Raw genomic sequence first — 19343 nt, forward strand, 5'->3', positions numbered from 1 at the left:
AAAACAATGGTCACGTGGCGCGCTATGTACTCTGTAATTGGCTGTTTATCGCTTGACCCCTTAAATGGAGCCTGTTGATTGGTTGAGGAAATTCTCCCCGCCTTTAAGATAAACTGTTTACAACATCAACCGGCGTACGCCGAACCACTCCTGGGTTTGCGGTGTCAGCACCAACTGATAAAACCAGGTCTCCACCCTTCTACGGATCACACGGGATTCAGGCATAAACAAATGGAACGCAGACGCTTGTACGTGTGACGACTACTCTTTACCCAAACAGTTTAAAATGTGAATAAAACGCTATACGATAACAGTATGTGTAAGTTAGTAACGTTATACTATTATATTGTAATAAGTAGTAGTAGTAAGACTTGATATTTATATAAAAAAAGCAACTTAAGTGGCGTTAGTTAGCGTTACATGCTAACACGAACAACACCAGGGTCACTTTGGGACAGTTGAGGCAGGAACATGAACAGCAATGGCCGACAGAGGGCAGAAATGTCTAACGTTACTTAAGTTACCTTATTACAATAATAGGATAGAAGAAGACGCTAATGATGCTGCCTGTGACCACCGGCTCTCGATAGCACTCAGACTATCGACCTTACAACTTATCGCTGTGATGCTCAGCGTTGGGTAAACAGTCCACAGACGGCCGTGCAGTACTCCAGCTGAGGTTCCCTCCAACGGTCAGTGTGGGTTAGAAACGGGGAATCTAACGGTCACACTTTGTGTTAGCCAACGGCAGCTAGCTAACGGCTGGAGTGACGGTTGACGTGACGACATTGCGATGGAACGGTCAAATATAACGTTTAACGTTAGAGCCAGTTCACATGATGTAATCTAACGTTAGTTTCCGTTAGGTCACTGTAGTTAATATAGCGATGCCATCAAGTTAGATAAGATCATTTGTGTGATATTGTATCTAAACGCTAGCTATTAACCAAGGTTTTCAGATGTATTAACACTAATTAAAACTCCTTTTGCTTTATTGGATGCAACACACACTCCTCGTTACTAACTGATCATTTCCCCTCTTGAATGCAGGGGACATCGGAGCCATGGCAACGGCGCAGTCTGCCGTAACGTTTGCGGTGTGCATCCTCATGATAACAGAGCTGATACTTGCCAAGAAGGACTACTATGATATACTGGGAGTGCCTAAAGATGCTACTGAGCGACAGATAAAGAAGGCTTTCCACAAGCTTGCGATGAAATATCACCCAGATAAGAACAAGAGCCCAGACGCTGAAGTGAGATTCAGGGAAATTGCTGAAGGTATAATCGGTTCTATCTTTTTCAGAGAATGTGTATTAAAAAAATCATTCTTTCCAAAAGTACTGCAATATTATTCAGATTTCTAATGCAGATAATGTTAAATGTACATGTTTGAGCGTGTCATGACCTTAGTTAGGCCTTTGTCACTGATTGAATCTTGTCTTTCTTTGTGCAGCTTATGAAACTTTATCAGATGAAACCAGAAGGAGAGAATACGACCAGTTTAGTGACACCTCTGCGTACTTCACTGGGGAGACACGAGGCAGACGTAGACAGGGTGCCCACCAACCTTACTCCTTCAACTTTGATGACATCTTCAAGGACTTTGACATCTACAGCCAGAACAGGCACGCCCGTCACCGAAGACACTTCGAGGAGCACTCCAGGTCCCACAAGGAGTCCCACAGCAGACATAAGAGACACTTTCAAGGAGGTTTTGGTGCCGGTATCTTTGATGACGTGTTTGATGACATAGAGAAAATGTTTAGCTTTGACGGACACACGGCACAGACTGAAAACAGATTTCATGGTGCATCAAAACAACACTGTAGGACAGTGACGCAGCGCAGAGGAAACATGGTAACCACATACACAGACTGTACTGCATCTTAAGGTGCAAGGTAAAATGACCTCTGACTCAAAATGGCCTTAAGGGGATACAATACTGTTGTATTGATTTGGTAATGGAAAGCCACTTGGTTCAAATGCTGTGAAGTTTGAACAGTGACATCGATATCTGACATTCAGGCACTTAATGACAGTGACCACTCAGTTTACTTAGCTTGAAGTCTAAATTCAAATAAGCTATGTTTTGTTCAAGCTATTCCCCGTGTGTGCTCATGGACTTGTACATGATTGTAGTAGTTTTTCACTTCTTGTTAAAGTAAGCGGGCAGCGAGTATTTTCAAGCACCTTTTTTTTTTGATAGTGGAATTTGTTATGTTTTACTGTTTTGGAAAAATAAAACAATGATACGGAATTTGGCACGGGAATATCAACGTGTCAGTTCATCACTACTTTCACCTTGTTCTTTTGTACAGTTTTTAGTTTCTTTTGTATAGGTTTTGCCATTGTGGGTCTCAAAACACAAGTGAAGCTCGAAACAATAGCAGCCAGCGGAGTTTTGCTTATGGTTGTGAAATGGGGAGCAATGTCAACGAAATCTGTGAGCCTCCACGTGTTGGCTTGTTTAACTGGTGTTTGTTCCACATCTTGTTGAAATATTCATGTCCTCGACGCTGTCAGTCACATTTTTTGAACATCTATATATTTGAGCATTTGTGGTTAAATCTCCATTTATTCAGTTGTAAAGAAAATATAGGTAGAAAAGATATCTACAGCGGTGGGATGAAGACTGATTAGTTTGCCTTTCGATTAATACAACTAAGTGTGAATCCTATAATGTTCAATTGTTGAATATTTTGATATTTATTTATTTATATTGAGGCCATCTTTATAATTTAAAAGCCTCAATCAATTTTGAATTCAGAATCAGTCTTTCACTAATATTTTATTACAGTAGTAAATCAGAATTTATCATTACAGTGCTTGAAATTTAACCAAAAATCCTCAAATATGGGTATTTAAAAGCATTTGACTGGCATGTCAGACAAACTACAAAGAATTTTCTGTGTAAACCTGTGAACTGTTAATGAACTGTAAGCTGACTACAGTACATACTAGAGGTTTCATTACTAAGAATTTTACTAGTCACAAAGGTTTGTATTTTTTAAAAATGTGTAATGTGCAGGAATATTTTAAATTGATATAAAATGTAAGAATACTGCAGTGCTACAATGCTGAAGAAATAATGTATGTATAAATATATACAAGCATCAATGTTTAGCATACTGAATGAATATTGTGATAGCTGTGACTAATAGATGAAACCCCTGGTACATACTGTTCTCCTAATATATCATTTGTTACCTCAAAACTGAACTCTATACAGTGACGTGCTCCTTTTACACTGCAGCGTGCAATATTAAATTACTAGTGTTGTAAATATTCAATGGCACTTTTCAATTTTGTATCATTTTAAAGAATGTGTTTTTAGGATTAAAATTAGAGACCAAACTGAGCTTCCTTCTGTGGAGGTGTTTTCTATGTTGTGTAAGAGTGAGAATTCACATTTTAGATAAAAGAGCCAACATCTGACACGTTTCATTCATTTTATAAACATTTTGTAGCATTATAATATATTGTATAAATTATGAAAGGCCTTTACAGAGTAGTAATGATTAGTAATAGTTAAGTAATGATTGCATAATGCTGTTTTATTTTACTAAACCTCACTGATTTTGATAGTTTCCTCTCAGATATCCTCGTGACTATTTATTTATTTATGAAGAAAAGGAAATTAAACTACAGGTGTTCTGTTGTAATATAAACGGCAGTCCCAAAATATAGAATAATTAAAAAAATTAATAAAATAAAAAACAGGTCGTGCCGGTTCCCTCATAAATGCAGCACCCCCATAAATATTTTTACGTTCACCATAGTTACTGTTGCGTAGAGGAAAAATAATGGTCTTTCTTTTTTCTTTTCATCGGCACAATACGAGACACCTCTAGGAAATGTAGTTCATCAAAAGTCAAACCCCGAACACTTTGCCGTTGAGTGGGACGCTCCTGAACTCAAACTCCCATGATTCAACGCGGCAGCAACTGTCTGCGCAGTTGTTGGCAGATCCGAAGAGAGCCCAGGCGCCGCCAGTAGCTTTAGCTGTGGGACATTGAATGACTTTGTGCGACAGGGGGAAGAAAGTAGCCTATTTTTGACAGGTCGGGATTCACATCGGAGCTCATGGAGGCCCTCATTCCTGTGATAAACAAACTGCAGGATGTGTTTAACACGGTCGGCGCAGACATTATCCAGCTGCCGCAGATAGTTGTGGTGGGAACTCAGGTGAGAAACGTCACTTTGCTTCAAGGCTAGCCAGTTAGTTAGCCTGCACCAACTTATTGTTTTGGCTGCTGCTGATGTTTGACTCCAGTTTCTCTTTCAGTTTCATGCAGGTGTGATAGACAAAGCCGCGTTGGCTGTGTAAATGTTACGTTAGCTTCACCCCCTTTGTGTGTGTGTGTGTGTGTGTGTGTGTGTGTGTGGGAAATGTAAGTGAACTCATTTAGACACTTAGTTAGCATTCGCTACATGTGATCGCACTTACAGCTGAGCTCAACCTAGCATTGTTTAGGTTGCCAGAGATCAAACCACGCAGCCTTCAGGCACTAAACTACACTCTGTTTATCTTTGGTTAGATTTGGCTTGCTACACATAAACACATTGATCTTCTCATACCATTCACATTACCAAGGAGGTGTTTTAATGGATGTATTCTCCATTCACACACACACAATAGAGCATAAACAATATGCCACTTTTATGGGTTCACCTGGCTAAACCTATTCTTTATTTATTTTTACACAGGTATATTATTAGTAGTCTACCCTTGTTAACATAAATGGGGTGAACAAAGTGTTACAGTCACCTGAACACAACACAGTACAGTACAACAGCATCTCTTTCGACTGACCATGATGATGTTTTTCTTTATTCTCGAATACAGTTTCCCCCTGTTCGTCTAACCACCTTGTGTACACGTTAGAGGCTAATTGGTTTAAAGTGGCAGGTTTTGTCGAACACGTTTACTCTCACTGCTGTCAGCTAATAGGATGTGACTGTCTCAGACCTTTTGGCAGGCGGCTGAGGGTGTTACAGTGAGACAGCACAAGCCAGAGGATGCCTTAAATGCCTGATTTGTTATGTTTGTCCTTGCCAGAGCTCCACAAAGGCCCAGATCTCCAAAGACCTTCAGTTAAGGACAGCTGTAACAGAGACCAAGTATTAATAACGGGTTATCCCAGTCAGGTCTATAAATAGGCCAGACCTATATCAGCCGAAACAGCGTTAGGTTTACTGCTACGGAGGAAGTAACTGATAACATTTTAAGCCCTCATCACCAGTATCAGTCCATTTAAGAGGAATCTGCTAGCCAAGTGAGCTAAGTGAGGTATTTCAGTTCACCAGATCTCATTAGGAGTTACTCTACCACACATGTCAAGAAAACCAGATATGTCTTCCTAGTTGCACCCAGCGCTTGTGTGAATGAGTGCACAGGTTGGAGCAGCCACAAGGGTTGTGTGCGACCAGTGAGCGACTTTGCCCCGATAGTTCCTGGGCCGTCTGAAAAAGCAGGAAGTTAGACCCTGGTTGTTCTGGTGTATTTAGGGTTCCTGAAACGGTTCCTCGTCCCCTGGAAAGAGACCTGCAGTGATAACAACAGGGCAGAGAAGTGACGTCAAACACAGTCGACTCTCAGTGCAGTCAGTGTGTTTTGTCTTTAGCTGCACAATGGGAGGTGTGATTTCTCCGTTCACTGAGTCATTCACACTTTTGGTTTTGTTTACGATGTTGTTGTTGTTGTTGTTGTTGTTGTCTACAGAGCAGTGGGAAGAGTTCAGTTTTAGAGAGCCTGGTCGGCAGGGACCTCCTGCCACGCGGCACCGGCATCGTCACACGCCGACCGCTTATCCTACAGCTAGTGCACATCGACCCGGAGGACCGGAGGAAAACCTCTGAAGAGAATGGTAACGTCACTGTCACCTCTATTCTACTTCTGTATGTGTGTAGTTGTTCTATAGTAATCTTCTCCGACAAACTACATGACCTTTTATACACAATGTACTGTATGTGTGTTAAAGACAGACTGGTCCTGGATTTTAGAGGTTTGGGAGTTCTGATAATGATATATTGTTTATCATATATATATATATTGTTGTTATTTTCAGCCAAATGTTCAGATTTGATGTGTATATATTAGTCTGGCCGATTAAAGCCTCGCTCTAATACGCATTTTGCGTGATTTGGTGTTTTTGGTGAAACCATATCAGGAAATGTAGCAATAAACAAAGTAGTTAGTATACTTCACCAATAAACCTGTGTGTTTAAGTGAATGTATTGTGTGTTTCAGTTACAGGCAGGTACAAAGAGCAAAGTCAGCTTATGTAGTATGTTTCACTTTCACTGATTTGATCACAAGATTTAAATCTAATGGAGATCTTTGACACTTTCTTCTAGCCATGAGACTACGGTGCTATGGATTGTTTTTATGTTATGAAAGGAATAAAGGAAACAGTGTAAGTCAGAATCAGCACTGATACCATCCACTTCTCAGTGAAAAGAACTGTGGGCAAAAATGTGTCAAGGTCCTGCGTTTATTCAGCGCTCTCCTCTGGCAGTGGCCTCACAGTGACTCGTATCAGAGTGTCGTGCAGCGCTGCAGATAGCCAGGCTAACCCTTTTGTCTCCTGTCATCTTTCCCTAACCACAGACTCCAAGAAAAATGGACGCCTTTACAGAGGTCTCCTTTTCCTTGTTCTCTACCTAATTGTGTTTATACGTTACATAACCTCCTCCGTTCCTTTTGCCCATTCAGCCCCATCCTGCCTTGTATTTTTGTAGCTTTTCCAAAGCTGCCAAACCATGTGGCTTCACTTTACTCAGCTCAAGCCCTCCCCTCGATTTAGGCTGGTCTCTGTCAGTTGAAGTTAGACAAAGAAAATTTGCAGATTTCTGTCAAAAATAATCATTTTGTGATTAGTTTTACATTTTAAGTCACTAACTGACTGATTCCAACTTCCTCACAGCTCACCTATAATTGCCTCAAATACTAGCTTCCTCTAAGATGACTAACAGATTCCACCCTTGTAATGTTGTTTCCTCGTCGTTGTCGCAATGCTGATTATTGCAGTTGAAATATATATTTTGTCTTCCACCCAAAGCGCACATGTTTTTTGTTTTTTTTTGCTTTGCTTTAGGCTTTTATTTGCTTCCATGACTGAAACAGCAGTTTTTTCACTGTTGTTTTTTGTTTTTGTTTTTTTTATTCTTCAGCTGTGGTCTGAGGAGTTTTTCCATAATGTTTTTGCCAACAGAGAAATCCTCCCATGAGACATTTACCATAGCAGTAGTAAAAATAGTAACACTGAACTTAAAGCCACATCTGTCACATCAGTGACTGAAACATCTGTCCTCGACTTTGTATCTTTGCAGGCATCGACGGAGAGGAGTGGGGTAAATTCCTACACACCAAAAACAAGGTAGAGCTGTTACCCTCTTGTCCCAGGAAATTATACTGTTGATCCAGTTTCCCACCACTGCTGCACTGTATATAGAAGCATTTGATGAACTGGGTATGATCATGAAATGGCGTTGTTATGTGCTGATTCACTGACATTTATAGATTAGCTACTGGGGAATGTTTACAACAACAATATCTCTAATGAGATCATGCACACACCTTCTCAGTAGCTAAGAATATTTATATGGCTGTAGGCCAAATGTCCAAAGTTAAAATGTGTCTGCTGAGCTCCACATAGTTCATGTTTGAACAAAGAAGCCTTTATGATAACCTCGTTATAGTGACTTTTATGAATATTTCCCTATAATTGTTGTTGGTTGATGATGATGAAAAATGTACTGTAGGAATTACATTGACATTGATGTCACTGGAGTCTTTACCTTTCATTGTTAAATTGTTCTTTCAGATCTACACAGACTTTGAGGAGATCAGGCAAGAAATTGAAGCTGAAACTGAAAGAATTTCTGGCAATAACAAGGTATGCTAATTAAGATCATTAAGAGTGATTGCCAAACAGGAAATTATGCCCACGGAGAAACTGGATGATCTTTAACAGTCAGCATCAACCTGGGATTTTGAGTCAACCTCTGAAGAAACATCAGTCTGTAAGAGTAACTGAAGAATTATTCTTTTACAGGGTATTAGTGATGAACCCATTCACCTGAAAATCTTCTCACCACACGTTGTGAATCTCACGTTGGTTGACCTTCCGGGTATTACAAAGGTGAGCTACGTTTACTTTTGACTTCCACATATTCGAAACATATTCTACAAACTCAAAATGATCCTGCAGATAACACGTGTTTATTAAAACAGGTACCAGTGGGAGACCAGCCCAAAGACATCGAGATCCAGATCAAAGAATTGATCCTCAAGTACATCTCCAACCCCAACTCAATCATCCTGGCTGTGACTGCTGCCAATACAGACATGGCGACCTCAGAGGCCCTTAAAGTAGCTCGCGAGGTTGACACAGATGGTAAATTACCTTTGACCTTGTCTTTTGAGTCACATACTTGTTGCATTTCCTGCCTCAGAGGTGTTTTTTGTAACCAGGTGTGTATGTCTTTGTCCTCAGGCAGGAGGACACTAGCAGTGGTGACTAAGCTGGATCTGATGGATGCTGGTACAGATGCCATGGATGTATTAATGGGCAGAGTCATTCCTGTCAAACTGGGGATTATTGGAGTAGTTAACAGGTAACACTGCACTTTTGTGATGCACTTAGTTAGCTAGTTAGTTAGTAATGAACAAACTAGAAACTTTATTGTGCAGGTTGTGGACAATTGTGCTGACAGACAAAAAACCAAACACTGAAAACATGACTTCCTTGGTGGAAGTAGTAGCTCTTACTTCCCTGAAGGTAAAATCTCTTTACTTTAAAGATTATTATATTCATTATAATCATTATAATGTTTATATTTCTCATTTGGTTGCATCTGGGACTATTTTACTAGCTATATTTGCTGTTGTACAATTTCATTGTTTTTCTAACATTCAGATTTCCATACCAAATGACCATGTTGAAAAATGTAATACTTTACACCAGATTCTTATACACTTGATCTGAGAGTTTGTGTCAATAATAAAAAGCCACGTCTGAGACCAACTAAGGCAAATATGTTTTGTTTGTGCATTTCTTAGGAGTCAGTTGGATATCAATCAGAAGAAGTTGGTGGCAGATTCAATCCGGGATGAATACGCCTTCCTACAAAAGAAGTACCCCTCCCTTGCAAACAGGAATGGAACTAAATATCTGGCCAGAACATTGAACAGGTATCGAGTTGGAATTTGTTTATTACTTTGATTAGAAACTGTTTCTTAATTTAATGGACCGTGTACATTTGAGCTTTACTCCCTCTCTGACAAAGTGGAACATATGACAGTGACCTCTAAATAGTCCATGTAAACGTACTAATGTAGTCTACAATCAAAGCATAAGCTGTTTTCTTTAATGTTATCATAGGTTACTCATGCACCACATCAGAGACTGTCTTCCTGAGCTGAAGACGAGGATCAACGTGCTGGCAGCGCAGTATCAGTCTCTACTCAACAGTTACGGTGAACCTGTCGATGACAAGAGCTCCACGTTGCTGCAGCTCATCACCAAGTTTGCTGCAGAGTACTGCCACACCATAGAGGGCACAGCCAAGTACATTGAGACAGCTGAACTGTGAGTTACACAACACTCTGAACTGCATTTACCTTCATACACCACCAAGGGGTGCTAGCGTCATTACTCTCCTAAGTGCTCAACTTAAACAAAATGCTGCCTGTATGTTTAATGGTGTTTGCTTTCCTCTTTCTTCAGATGTGGTGGAGCAAGAATCTGTTATATATTTCATGAAACGTTTGGTCGCACATTGGAGTCGGTTGATCCTCTTGGCGGTCTGACAACCATCGATGTGCTCACAGCAATCAGAAATGCAACGGTGGGTTGCTGCTACCTCTTCAGGATGTAATCTCTGTTTTAAATGAAACCTTTTTGAAGATGTAAATAAATGTAATTGTATTTAACAGGGCCCAAGGCCTGCTTTATTTGTGCCTGAGGTTTCCTTTGAGCTGCTGGTGAAGCGGCAGGTCAAGCGTCTGGAGGAGCCCAGCCTGCGCTGCGTGGAGCTGGTCCATGAGGAGATGCAGAGGATTATCCAACACTGCAGCAACTACAGCACACAGGTGAGAAATACTCACACATGCACCATTTTAAAAACTAAATGACAGAGTTCCAGTATGCAGTAAATACAAAAACTGCAGTGAATAATACCTAAAGTGATTATTGTTTATGTCTGCAGGAGCTGCTGAGGTTTCCAAAGCTCCATGATGCCATAGTAGAAGTGGTCACCTCGTTACTCAGAAAAAGACTCCCTGTCACCAATGAAATGGTCAGGAACTGCTCACAGTAAATACCACTAAGAATTTGAATGGGAAGTTTGTTAGCTTTCTAATCAACTTTGGAACTTCTTTTTAGGTTCACAACCTGGTTGCCATTGAGCTGGCCTACATCAACACCAAGCACCCAGACTTTGCTGATGCCTGCGGCCTCATGAACAATAACATAGAAGTAAGAGATGAGCATGAAAGTTACATGAGACATGATTCAGTAAATACAGTGTTTTTGTATCCTTAATCAAAATCTCAGGCTGATAATGTTAACTGTACAAATATGTGCTTTCTGAGCATTGGTCATATTATTGAACAGCACTAGCAGAGCACATAACAAAACAAAATGACAGTATTATTTGAAACAGTTTTTCAATTTGACGGAGTTGGTTGTTAAACTTTTCGCTCTATAGGAGCAGAGACGCAACAGAATGAGAGACCTCCCTGCTGGTGTCCCCAGAGACAAGGTACAGTCAGCATGCATGAGATTTACTACTCTTCTCATTTCTTGTAACAGGGTTTAACACATTTTCTACCACTCAAGCATATAAAGTTGATCCTCTTTCACTAAAGAACTAACTAACATCAAAACTGTTCTTTTTTTGATTAAATCTTACACAGTTTTTTCCCACATTGTGCAAAGCTCAAGCACTTGTAGCATGTAGCGCCTGTCAGCTTTCTGTCCAATCTTTTCTTCCTGATGTTGTCTTTCTGTAGTCCTTTAAAGGCCCAGGTGGGCAATCTCTCTCCCCCACCGACCATCCTCCCCCCGAGAGTGAGGTTGCCAAGGTGTGTCTCGTTCAGTCGCTGCCTGTTCACATCTGACCTCTTTCCGACCCCAAGCCCGTACTGAATGACTCTAAAACCCGTGTTGCAGCGGGTGGTTGTTCTTCAGTGTTCAGTGGGTTGACGGGGCAGTTTTTACCCGTCATAAACTGACTGACTGATCTGACCACTGACTTCCACTCTACTGCATATTGAACATCTAACCCTTTTTTCTGCTTGGGGGTTGCCCTGACAGAAGAAACGCATTAACCTCAGACTCAATAGACCTTTTTTATAGCAGACAAATGAAAACTAACTAAGGTCCTTCATGTTTCATGTAACAGAGCCTTTCCAGTGAGCCAACATGCACAAAAGCAGCACTCTGACTCTGTTTGACCTGAATGGAAGTGAGCCTTAATTAGTGTCATTGGTAACACCTGTGTTTATCCTACTATTACATGTCAGAATGGCTGTGAAAAAGGTATATTGAAAAACTGTACTAGCTTTGGTGTGGGTGATGTGAACAACATTTTCTATGATAATACATGTGGTATAACGGCTATATATATATATATATATATTGTGATGAAAAATGCATGTATATTTATGTAAAATAATCAGATGGCAATGTCTAATTGGCTAATCCTGTGAATATACAATACCAATCACAGATCTAATCCTGTAAATCCAATGAGCATGGTGATTTCTTTTTAACATTGCCCACAGTGGCCTAACGACCAGAAATGAAAGAGTGGCCACCTTCGCTGAAATTGTATAGCACAATCTACCAGTTTAGAAATCTCTCTTCCTGTCATGTCCGCCATCCCTCAACCTTGGTGGTATAAGTTTTCATACTGCTTGTCAGTATTTTCTATCAGACTTCTTTTGATTGAACTTGTTTGGAGTGAAGTCAAAGAAGTCCCATGGCATGCAATTTGAATGCACTTTGAGAATTCATATATATATTTTAATCTCTGTACAATATACTTTTTCATTTTTGTTTTGTGAACCTTGTTGATTTAACCTCTGTTTCTGACTTCTTATGCACATGTCACATTTCCAACCCTTTAAAGTTCCTGAGCATTTATTCTACCGGACATATCCTCACCCCCCGTCTCTCTCCTCCCTGTAGGCAGCAGCTGGTGGCTCTCAGAGTGGCTCTGTCCCCGAGCAGACAGACAGCGGGACGGGGAACTGGAGGGGCATGTTGAAGAGAGGAGAGGAAAATGCAGCTGGAGACAGGGCGATGCCCCAACCCCACTTCGCTTCCAGCCAACAGAAGGGCTACGCTGTCAACCTGCTAGATGTGGTGGGTACTCTGCATTCAAAGACTGAATGAATAGGTTTGGTCCCTGGCTCGTAATGTTAGTTTGGTGATATATTATACTCACATATTTTAGTATGCGCCCCACTGAACAGTTTTATTCTTGCTTTTGCCTTTGTTTGTGTATGCATTTTCCAGGTTGCATCTTAGATCATTAAGATGTTCATTAACAATCACATGTGCCCTTTCATTGCCAGCCTGTTCCAGTATCCAGGAAGTTGTCTGCTCGGGAGCAGAGGGACTGTGAGGTCATCGAGAGACTCATCAAGTCATACTTCCTTATCGTTCGGAAAAACATCCAGGACAGGTACACATACGCTGCACAATTTCTTTTCACCCATCATCGTCTCATTTTGAGATTTTGACATCTTTCTTAAAGGGTTTATTGTCCTCTCCTGTCCTTCTTCTTTAATCTGACTTCCCCTTCTGTTGTTGTTGTTTGGCCTCAGTGTACCCAAGGCAGTGATGCACTTCCTGGTGAACCATGTGAAGGACAGCCTGCAGAGTGAGCTGGTGGGTCAGTTATACAAGACGGCCCTGCTGAACGACCTGCTGACAGAGTCCGAGGACATGGCTCAGAGACGCAACGAGGCTGCTGATATGCTCAAGGTAACAGATCCATCAAGTGTCACTGTGCAAAGCCATTGTCCAGTGTCAATCATACACTGCTAAATGAAACATTTACTTTACTTACTTTATTAGAGACACAGCGTTTTGGTCATGGACCTTCAACAGGCATGTTTTTAAACTTTCTTCAGTATTCAGAAGTAAATCAAGACCATCTTCCCTTATTGAATTCCCTTATTAAAGGATTTAAAAGCTTAAGACAATTTCAAGGAATTCAATAATAGGAAGATGTCTCAAATAATATTGTACATTCAGTGTATAAGTACTAGATGATGTAGAAACAATGTACCCCAATATGTACACAAAAAGGGCTGTGCGTAGAGTATGAACATGACAGAGTTGTTGAATTTACACGGTTTCATCCGTTTGTCTCATACCCAGGCATTGCAGAAAGCCGGTCAGGTGATAGCAGAGATCAGAGAAACCCACATGTGGTGAGGGCGGCCTCTCTTCGGCAGGCTCTCTTCATCCCACATGGACCCTCGCCCTCTTGGACCATCGATCCCTTCTGTAACCCCTGCTGAGTCTCCCAGCACCTCAGACTGCCGAGACGGAACAAGTTGAAAATGCACTGGTGTGGATATGTGTATATCGAAACATAGTTTTAATGTACAGTAAGGACTTAATGACTTTATTGAAGGGCAGTACATATCGGTCCCTCGCCATCGGCATCACACATGCTCCTGCCCTAGATTATTCTATTTTTTCTTATGTGATTAAAACAATATATAGATAATGTTATGCATCACCACTATGTGGAGCCTTGCTGAGGATTGTCTGCTCTTAATGTAGATTTGAATTAAAGCTAGAAATAACAAACCCACGCTACATGTAGATGCTCTCTTTATCATGTCGTCTTTTATGAGATGTTGACAAAATGTGTGTTTGCTGCTAATTGTTCCAAAGAACTGCACTTACGGTATTTTTATTAGGAAAGTACTCCACCATTTTTACACTGTTTCCTCTTAGTAAAAGCATTATATGGTATGGATTACATTACATCAGACCCGTATTTGTGTTTTTGTTTACCTTATTCAACAAGATAACATTATTTGAGGTTTCAGTGAGCTGTTAGAGAAGCTGCTTAAGATTTTGTATAAACGTGTTATGTACTGTATGTGAGACAGAAAACAGACAACCTGCATAGTTTGCAGAGAGGCAGCAGAGTGGATGTAATGACCTATTTATTGTTTTGATGTCATGATAATTGACATGTAACCCAACACAACAGAAGAATGAATGCACACACAATAGACACATAGGCCAATCACTGGTGTGGCGGTCTGCCTCGTCCCCGTCTGGCTGCTCCTTTACCTCAGCCGGCCACCCATCTTGCCCTTGCCGCGACCTTTGGCGCTGAAAGTGTGCAGGTAAAGCAAAGAAGACAGTGAGTTTAGCACAGATGGGGTGCATTCGATTGCAGCACTCAGCATATCAACCAAGAAAAGTGTGTGAACAGGGTGTAGTTTGGTTTGTACAATACTGATGGTAAGAAAAACAGAAACCCCACCCCGAACCACATGATGTTTTTAATCCTTCAAGACAAGCTCACACAGAAGGAATAAAATGTCCCCATGTGCGAATATCCTTCCTGCAAATGGCATTATGACGGTACACAGTGTTTCTGGAGATTGCAGCATAGTAGCTCTCAGGCTTGCAGCCACTTTTCTGACATAAAATAAGTTTTGCTTGAATCAGAATTGTAAGAATATGGTAAAGGATGTGTGTCCCTAATGACGTTACAAATAAAAGCACAGTTTCTTTCCTCTGATGTTTTGAAAGAGTCCTGTTCATGCTATTTATCAAAAGTATGCAGCCATAAATAATTGGGCAACTTCTGCAGAGCTGTTTTTGCAATGGCTGTGTCGCAACTTGCTGCTGCAGTCGTGTTACAGAGTACTCCTTTAAAATTGTAGAGCTTGTCAGACACAACTTAGATGCAAACTTAAATGATTGAGAGGGGAGGGATTGCCTCATAGATGGGTGTAACTAAACTACTGTTTGAGTATCTTGTGTTTTAACATTCAAAGAATATACTTAAATGATAGTACTCTGTGGTCTCTGATGCATCCATGTCTATAATAGTAATAGAAAGTGTGAAGTGGTACAAGTATAAATTGGCATAAAGGAAATATTTATCTGTTTAGTTCAGTGAAGATTTAGACTAGATGGTAAACAATCTAAGGAGAAAATTACGACAGAGACAAGCCCAGCATCTAGTCTAACTGAAAACCAACAGTAAATCCATATAGTGGTTTGTGTACTTACCTCTGGTGGTCCTGGACTCGGGCCAGAAGCTGGTTAATCTGCAAGGACACACAAAGCTTGCTAAGCATTTTAAAGAACACAGATACCAGACATGTCCAGCAGAGGTTGCTAACAGAACCCTGGCACCTGGAAAACCCTCCTTATACCCAACATATCCATATTCCTGTAGTTTGTGATTATCAATTTTAAGTATTGGTTGATTATTTTATGCTTATTTTAAGATATCTCTTTCTCAGATGGCCACACAGCTGCTGTTATTGCAGTCTCTGAACCGTTAAAGTGGCCCCATATCTTCAGATGACAAATTATATGATGCCTATATCTTCTATGTGAACAGTGATCATGATAAGAAGTTTGTCAACTTTATTCTCAAACCTCGGCAGTAAAATATAGGCGCACTGAAATCACAGTGACATCCTGGCTCAGGTAAGCTTTACATATAAATATTTACCTTTAACCTTTGAATATACATTTAAATTGTACCCTTTACATTCTTTGTCTCAACAGTGGGGACAAACTACATTACAGGGTCCACCAAGTCATTTCTACAAGAATATATCCCTTAAATAACTAGAAAAAGATGGAACACTTATAATAATATTTCTGTTTCTTTCAGGTTCTGTTTTTGTATGATTTTCATCATGACTGAAGCTGATCTTTCACTTGTTTTGCCATCTAAGACGTCATCACTGAAGCACTTCCAGCTGTGTGTTGGATGACTTACATCATACTTCTGTCTTTTCAGTTTCTCACTCAAATCAAACTTCTCAGCCTCCAGTCCCATCAGCCACTGCCACAGCTCGCTGGCCTTCTCCCTAAACACAAAACAATCGGATGTCATAATGCAACCTTTGAGACAATGTTCGAATAGAAAACCCTGGACAGCTTTGTCATACTTCAGTTTATCCTCATTCAGGTGATCAACATTGAGAGGCTTCCTGCGGTCAGCCAGGATCTTCTTCTTCTTCTCCCTCTCAGTTTGTTTCTTGCCTCCTTTTCTGCTCTCACCCTGTATTGATCAGATAAAGAAGATACATATGTTACAGTGACTGAAAAACATAGGTAAATATTTTGATTCTGCAGCTGATTGAAATTGATTGTATTGTACTCAAATATTTTTTGGAAAAGCAAGATTGCCAAAGTAGCTTACAGTGATGCTGATATGGTACATGCAGGGAGGATATTTAAGTTTGACCCTGATTTTCTTTCTTTTAAGGAAGTCTGATAGATAGATCACCATTTCTAGGGGCTCCCTCTGGAGAGGGGTTGGTTTGCAGTGTGCATTCATGCATAAGTGGCTACAGTCAATAGTTACAGTCAGAATGACCTGTTTGATGATTCTGTGTAACAAAGCAAGTTCATAGAATGAGTCATTTTTGTACATCTACATATAGTCAAGCAACAGCCTTATTTCTGAGCTCTTTTTCCATGTTCATTTTGTTTCATGCTGAAAAGCTATAAGCCATGAGAAGTTGAATGACCTTTTGTCCAGCACTGTACTGCTGGGTCATGTTTGAGAGGGCCTTCTTCTTCTTGGCATCATCATCATACTTCTTACGCTGCTCCTCCAGCTCCTTCCGCTCCTTTTCCTCCTGTATGCAGCACAAGTCAGTTATTTAGAGGAGAAACAGATGGGGTTTTTTCATGTTGGCTGTTATGATGTACTGTGGTGTGAGGATTTGATGTACACTGAGACCATACCGCGAGTCTGGCCTGCCTCTCCTTCTCTCTCTCTGTCCGGACCCTTTGCTGCTCTGCTCTCTCAGCACGACGTTTTTCCTGTAAAAGAGACAGAGTCAAGGTGATTTTGACCAAATAGAAACAATGTGATTCCTCTTTGATCAACACACTCACAATTCTGTTAACAAGGGCGATGAGCTCCTCTTCCTCCTTCTTCCTCTGGATGAAGTGAGCCTCGATCAGAGACTGCAGCTCAGACAGATCCTTCTCCTGACGCTTCCTGTGGATGTCCTGCCATCAGGAAAACAAATCAGTGTTAGACGTTATGATGTTTTATCTGATGTTTGTTTCTATCAAGAAGGAGGCATTTAATAGGGTTGACTCACATCAAAATCCACTTTGTCGCCATCAGGGATCTTTGGGGCGGTAATATTTGTCATAAACCTGTGGAAGTGAACAGTTTATTATTGTGAAAACTGCCATAAGTTGTGTTTTTAACTGCTTAACAAAAGAAGAGCTAAGACACTTACTTAGGCTTGGGCTTTGATCCATCTTGCGCTGATGGTCGGGAACATAAATGATTAGTAAAATGTTTGGGAATCAAATGAGATTTAGTATATAAACACATGCAGCTTTCTTACCTTCTTCCTCCCTTTAGAAGAACAGCAGCGTTGACAATAGGAATAAAAATAATAAAAACATAAATTAATAATTTTGTTGAGTCATAATTAGAAACAATATGAAAATACAAAAGTGTTTAAATGAGCACATACTGAACTTCCTCCTCCAGGACTTCTTCTGTGTCAGACATTTTGTTATGGATGAGCTCTGCAAAATGGATCCCTTTTAGTCTATTTTTAGACTGGCAAATATATCTGATCATTAAACAACACAGCAGAGCATGGGGTGGCAACAGTTCACACAGTTTACAATGACAGTACTGACCCAAATATCTGTGGTCACTGTGGCAGTAGTGGAAGAAGTATTGGGAACTTTTAGCAATACTGTCAACACCACGATACTAATATAGGTCCTGCGTTCAAACAATCGATTAAAATAACTTGAGGTATTAGCGGTAAAATGTTCTTAGAATCAAAAACCAAGTTCTCATTTGGAAATGTCTCATTTCAGAGTGTTAAATTAATTCTGCAAGCTGTAAAAAAGCATTGCACTCATAATCTGAAAAGTAACTATTAGTTTCTGCAGCTGGAAGGTCATTTTAGAAGTAAATATCCTCAGTTACTTACACAAGTAAGTTACTATAGTCATTACAGCTGTCAGATAAGTTTAGGGAAATAAGAAGGAAATGCTTCCTTGAAATGTGTTGAAGTACTATAAAGTGGCATCAAATGTATCTAAATATTCCAGTGAAGTATGTCAAATGTGTACTTAAAGACAGTGTTCAAGTGAATGAACTGAGTCACTTTCTATTTAAGGTTATTACCCTTCAAATATTTATTTTATTTTGTGTCAGAGCAGGGTACACATACTGTAGGGCATTGTACAGCGGTACCACTAGTGAGAACTAAGTAATCTCAATCATTGTGTGAGAGGTTTTGGATGCAATTCAGTCACATTTGGTGAGAACAGTGGATAATAAGACTGAAACAACATGTTGAATGTCCCTTAAAGATCTTAGCAATCAGTGAACACAATTTAAACACACACAGTTATCTCCAACTCAACAGTCAGGAAACACTATTTGCAAGATTTATGACTAAACAAGGCTTTTATTTCAAGTAGCAATAATGAGAGTCCTTACCTGTGAGCCAGACAGAGGGAGCTCAGAGACGGGCAACAGACTTCAGCTCCTTGAAGTTCACAACAGGTTGAGCATCAAGGATACATAGTCCAGCCCTTCTTACTCATGTGACTGCAGCACCCTATGGCTGGTCAGTCTATTGTTAGACAGCTGCAGCTCTGTCTCACACACACATGCACACACACATTGAGCAGGTACATTCCTATCCTGGTAAAATGTCACATATCCATTCAAGCTTTCAACAGCAACTCAGGTTTCAACACTCCATCATTTCCCAAGTAGTTAGGAAGGACATGAAGCAATATTTCATCCCAATCAAACTAAAATCAAAACAACAGAACACGCTTTCCTTTTTTTTTCTTTTTTATTGCTGAAGCAAGAACAAACAATAACTCTAAACATTCAAACAAAGCAATCAAACACAATAATACTGAATTTTTTTTGTAGGGTTGAAATCATGTCCACTGCTGACTGACAAAAACACCGGGGTACAATCTAAAGTTAATTACAGGCATTGTTCAAACAGAGTGCATATAAACCTTTATCGCTGCTGCATAAATAAACTGCAAACTGCAAAGTTAGTGGCATGTAAACTGATGATAGATAAGCAAGAC

At 40.2% G+C, this 19343-nt stretch overlaps 3 protein-coding genes across 8 annotated transcripts; 2 read left to right on the top strand and 1 right to left on the bottom strand.

Moving 5' to 3' along the window:
* The first annotated feature begins 112 nt into the window (after positions 1–112).
* Positions 113–2265, top strand: dnajb9a (DnaJ heat shock protein family (Hsp40) member B9a). 3 transcript variants are annotated; one of them, XM_035665060.1, is made up of 3 exons: positions 113–248; positions 1051–1281; positions 1457–2265. In XM_035665060.1, the coding sequence occupies exons 2-3, from the start codon at positions 1065–1067 to the stop codon at positions 1891–1893; spliced, it is 654 nt and encodes a 217-aa protein (XP_035520953.1). In that variant the 5' UTR covers positions 113–248; positions 1051–1064; the 3' UTR covers positions 1894–2265. The 3 variants fall into 3 exon arrangements, with proteins under 3 accessions (XP_035520953.1, XP_035520952.1, XP_035520954.1); XM_035665059.1 differs by having other exon boundaries at positions 185–319; XM_035665061.1 differs by lacking the exon at positions 113–248 and adding an exon at positions 388–692.
* Positions 2266–3967: 1702 nt separating this feature from the next.
* dnm1l (dynamin 1-like) lies at positions 3968–14790 on the top strand. 4 transcript variants are annotated; one of them, XM_035665053.1, is made up of 20 exons: positions 3968–4188; positions 5726–5870; positions 6614–6643; positions 7336–7382; positions 7830–7901; positions 8061–8147; positions 8240–8402; positions 8502–8622; positions 9068–9199; positions 9390–9596; positions 9735–9855; positions 9944–10099; positions 10216–10305; positions 10392–10484; positions 10717–10770; positions 11021–11092; positions 12201–12377; positions 12590–12699; positions 12842–13001; positions 13401–14790. In XM_035665053.1, the coding sequence occupies exons 1-20, from the start codon at positions 4087–4089 to the stop codon at positions 13455–13457; spliced, it is 2196 nt and encodes a 731-aa protein (XP_035520946.1). In that variant the 5' UTR covers positions 3968–4086; the 3' UTR covers positions 13458–14790. The 4 variants fall into 4 exon arrangements, with proteins under 4 accessions (XP_035520946.1, XP_035520949.1, XP_035520948.1 ...); XM_035665056.1 differs by lacking the exon at positions 11021–11092; XM_035665055.1 differs by lacking the exon at positions 6614–6643.
* Positions 14186–18810, bottom strand: tnnt2d (troponin T2d, cardiac). Its single transcript, XM_035665058.1, has 12 exons — positions 18730–18810; positions 17741–17795; positions 17609–17619; positions 17498–17525; positions 17354–17411; positions 17142–17258; positions 16989–17066; positions 16769–16879; positions 16184–16296; positions 16012–16102; positions 15288–15325; positions 14186–14375 (listed from the first exon to the last, which is right to left on the bottom strand). The coding sequence occupies exons 2-12, from the start codon at positions 17776–17778 to the stop codon at positions 14330–14332; spliced, it is 729 nt and encodes a 242-aa protein (XP_035520951.1). The 5' UTR covers positions 17779–17795; positions 18730–18810; the 3' UTR covers positions 14186–14329.
* Between the last annotated feature and the right edge of the window lie 533 nt (positions 18811–19343).

This window comes from Morone saxatilis, unplaced genomic scaffold, assembly GCF_004916995.1.
Source record: "Morone saxatilis isolate NCDOM2014 unplaced genomic scaffold, NCSU_SB_2.0 Contig2, whole genome shotgun sequence".
In the NCBI taxonomy this organism is placed as follows: domain Eukaryota; kingdom Metazoa; phylum Chordata; class Actinopteri; family Moronidae; genus Morone; species Morone saxatilis.

Excerpts from the sequence above, each read along its gene's own strand:
- dnajb9a (XM_035665059.1), top strand. Across the intron at positions 1,282-1,456 it reads ATTCAGGGAAATTGCTGAAG|CTTATGAAACTTTATCAGAT; the intron begins GTATAATCGGTT and ends TTCTTTGTGCAG.
- dnm1l (XM_035665053.1), top strand. The coding sequence starts at position 4,087 with ATGGAGGCCCTCATTCCTGTGATAAACAAACTGCAGGATGTGTTTAAC. Across the intron at positions 8,148-8,239 it reads ACCTTCCGGGTATTACAAAG|GTACCAGTGGGAGACCAGCC; the intron begins GTGAGCTACGTT and ends TTATTAAAACAG. Across the intron at positions 8,623-9,067 it reads ATTATTGGAGTAGTTAACAG|GAGTCAGTTGGATATCAATC; the intron begins GTAACACTGCAC and ends TGCATTTCTTAG.
- tnnt2d (XM_035665058.1), bottom strand. The coding sequence starts at position 17,778 with ATGTCTGACACAGAAGAAGTCCTGGAGGAGGAAGTTCA. Across the intron at positions 16,103-16,183 it reads CTGAATGAGGATAAACTGAA|GGAGAAGGCCAGCGAGCTGT; the intron begins GTATGACAAAGC and ends TTTTGTGTTTAG. Across the intron at positions 15,326-16,011 it reads TGAAAAGACAGAAGTATGAT|ATTAACCAGCTTCTGGCCCG; the intron begins GTAAGTCATCCA and ends GTGTCCTTGCAG.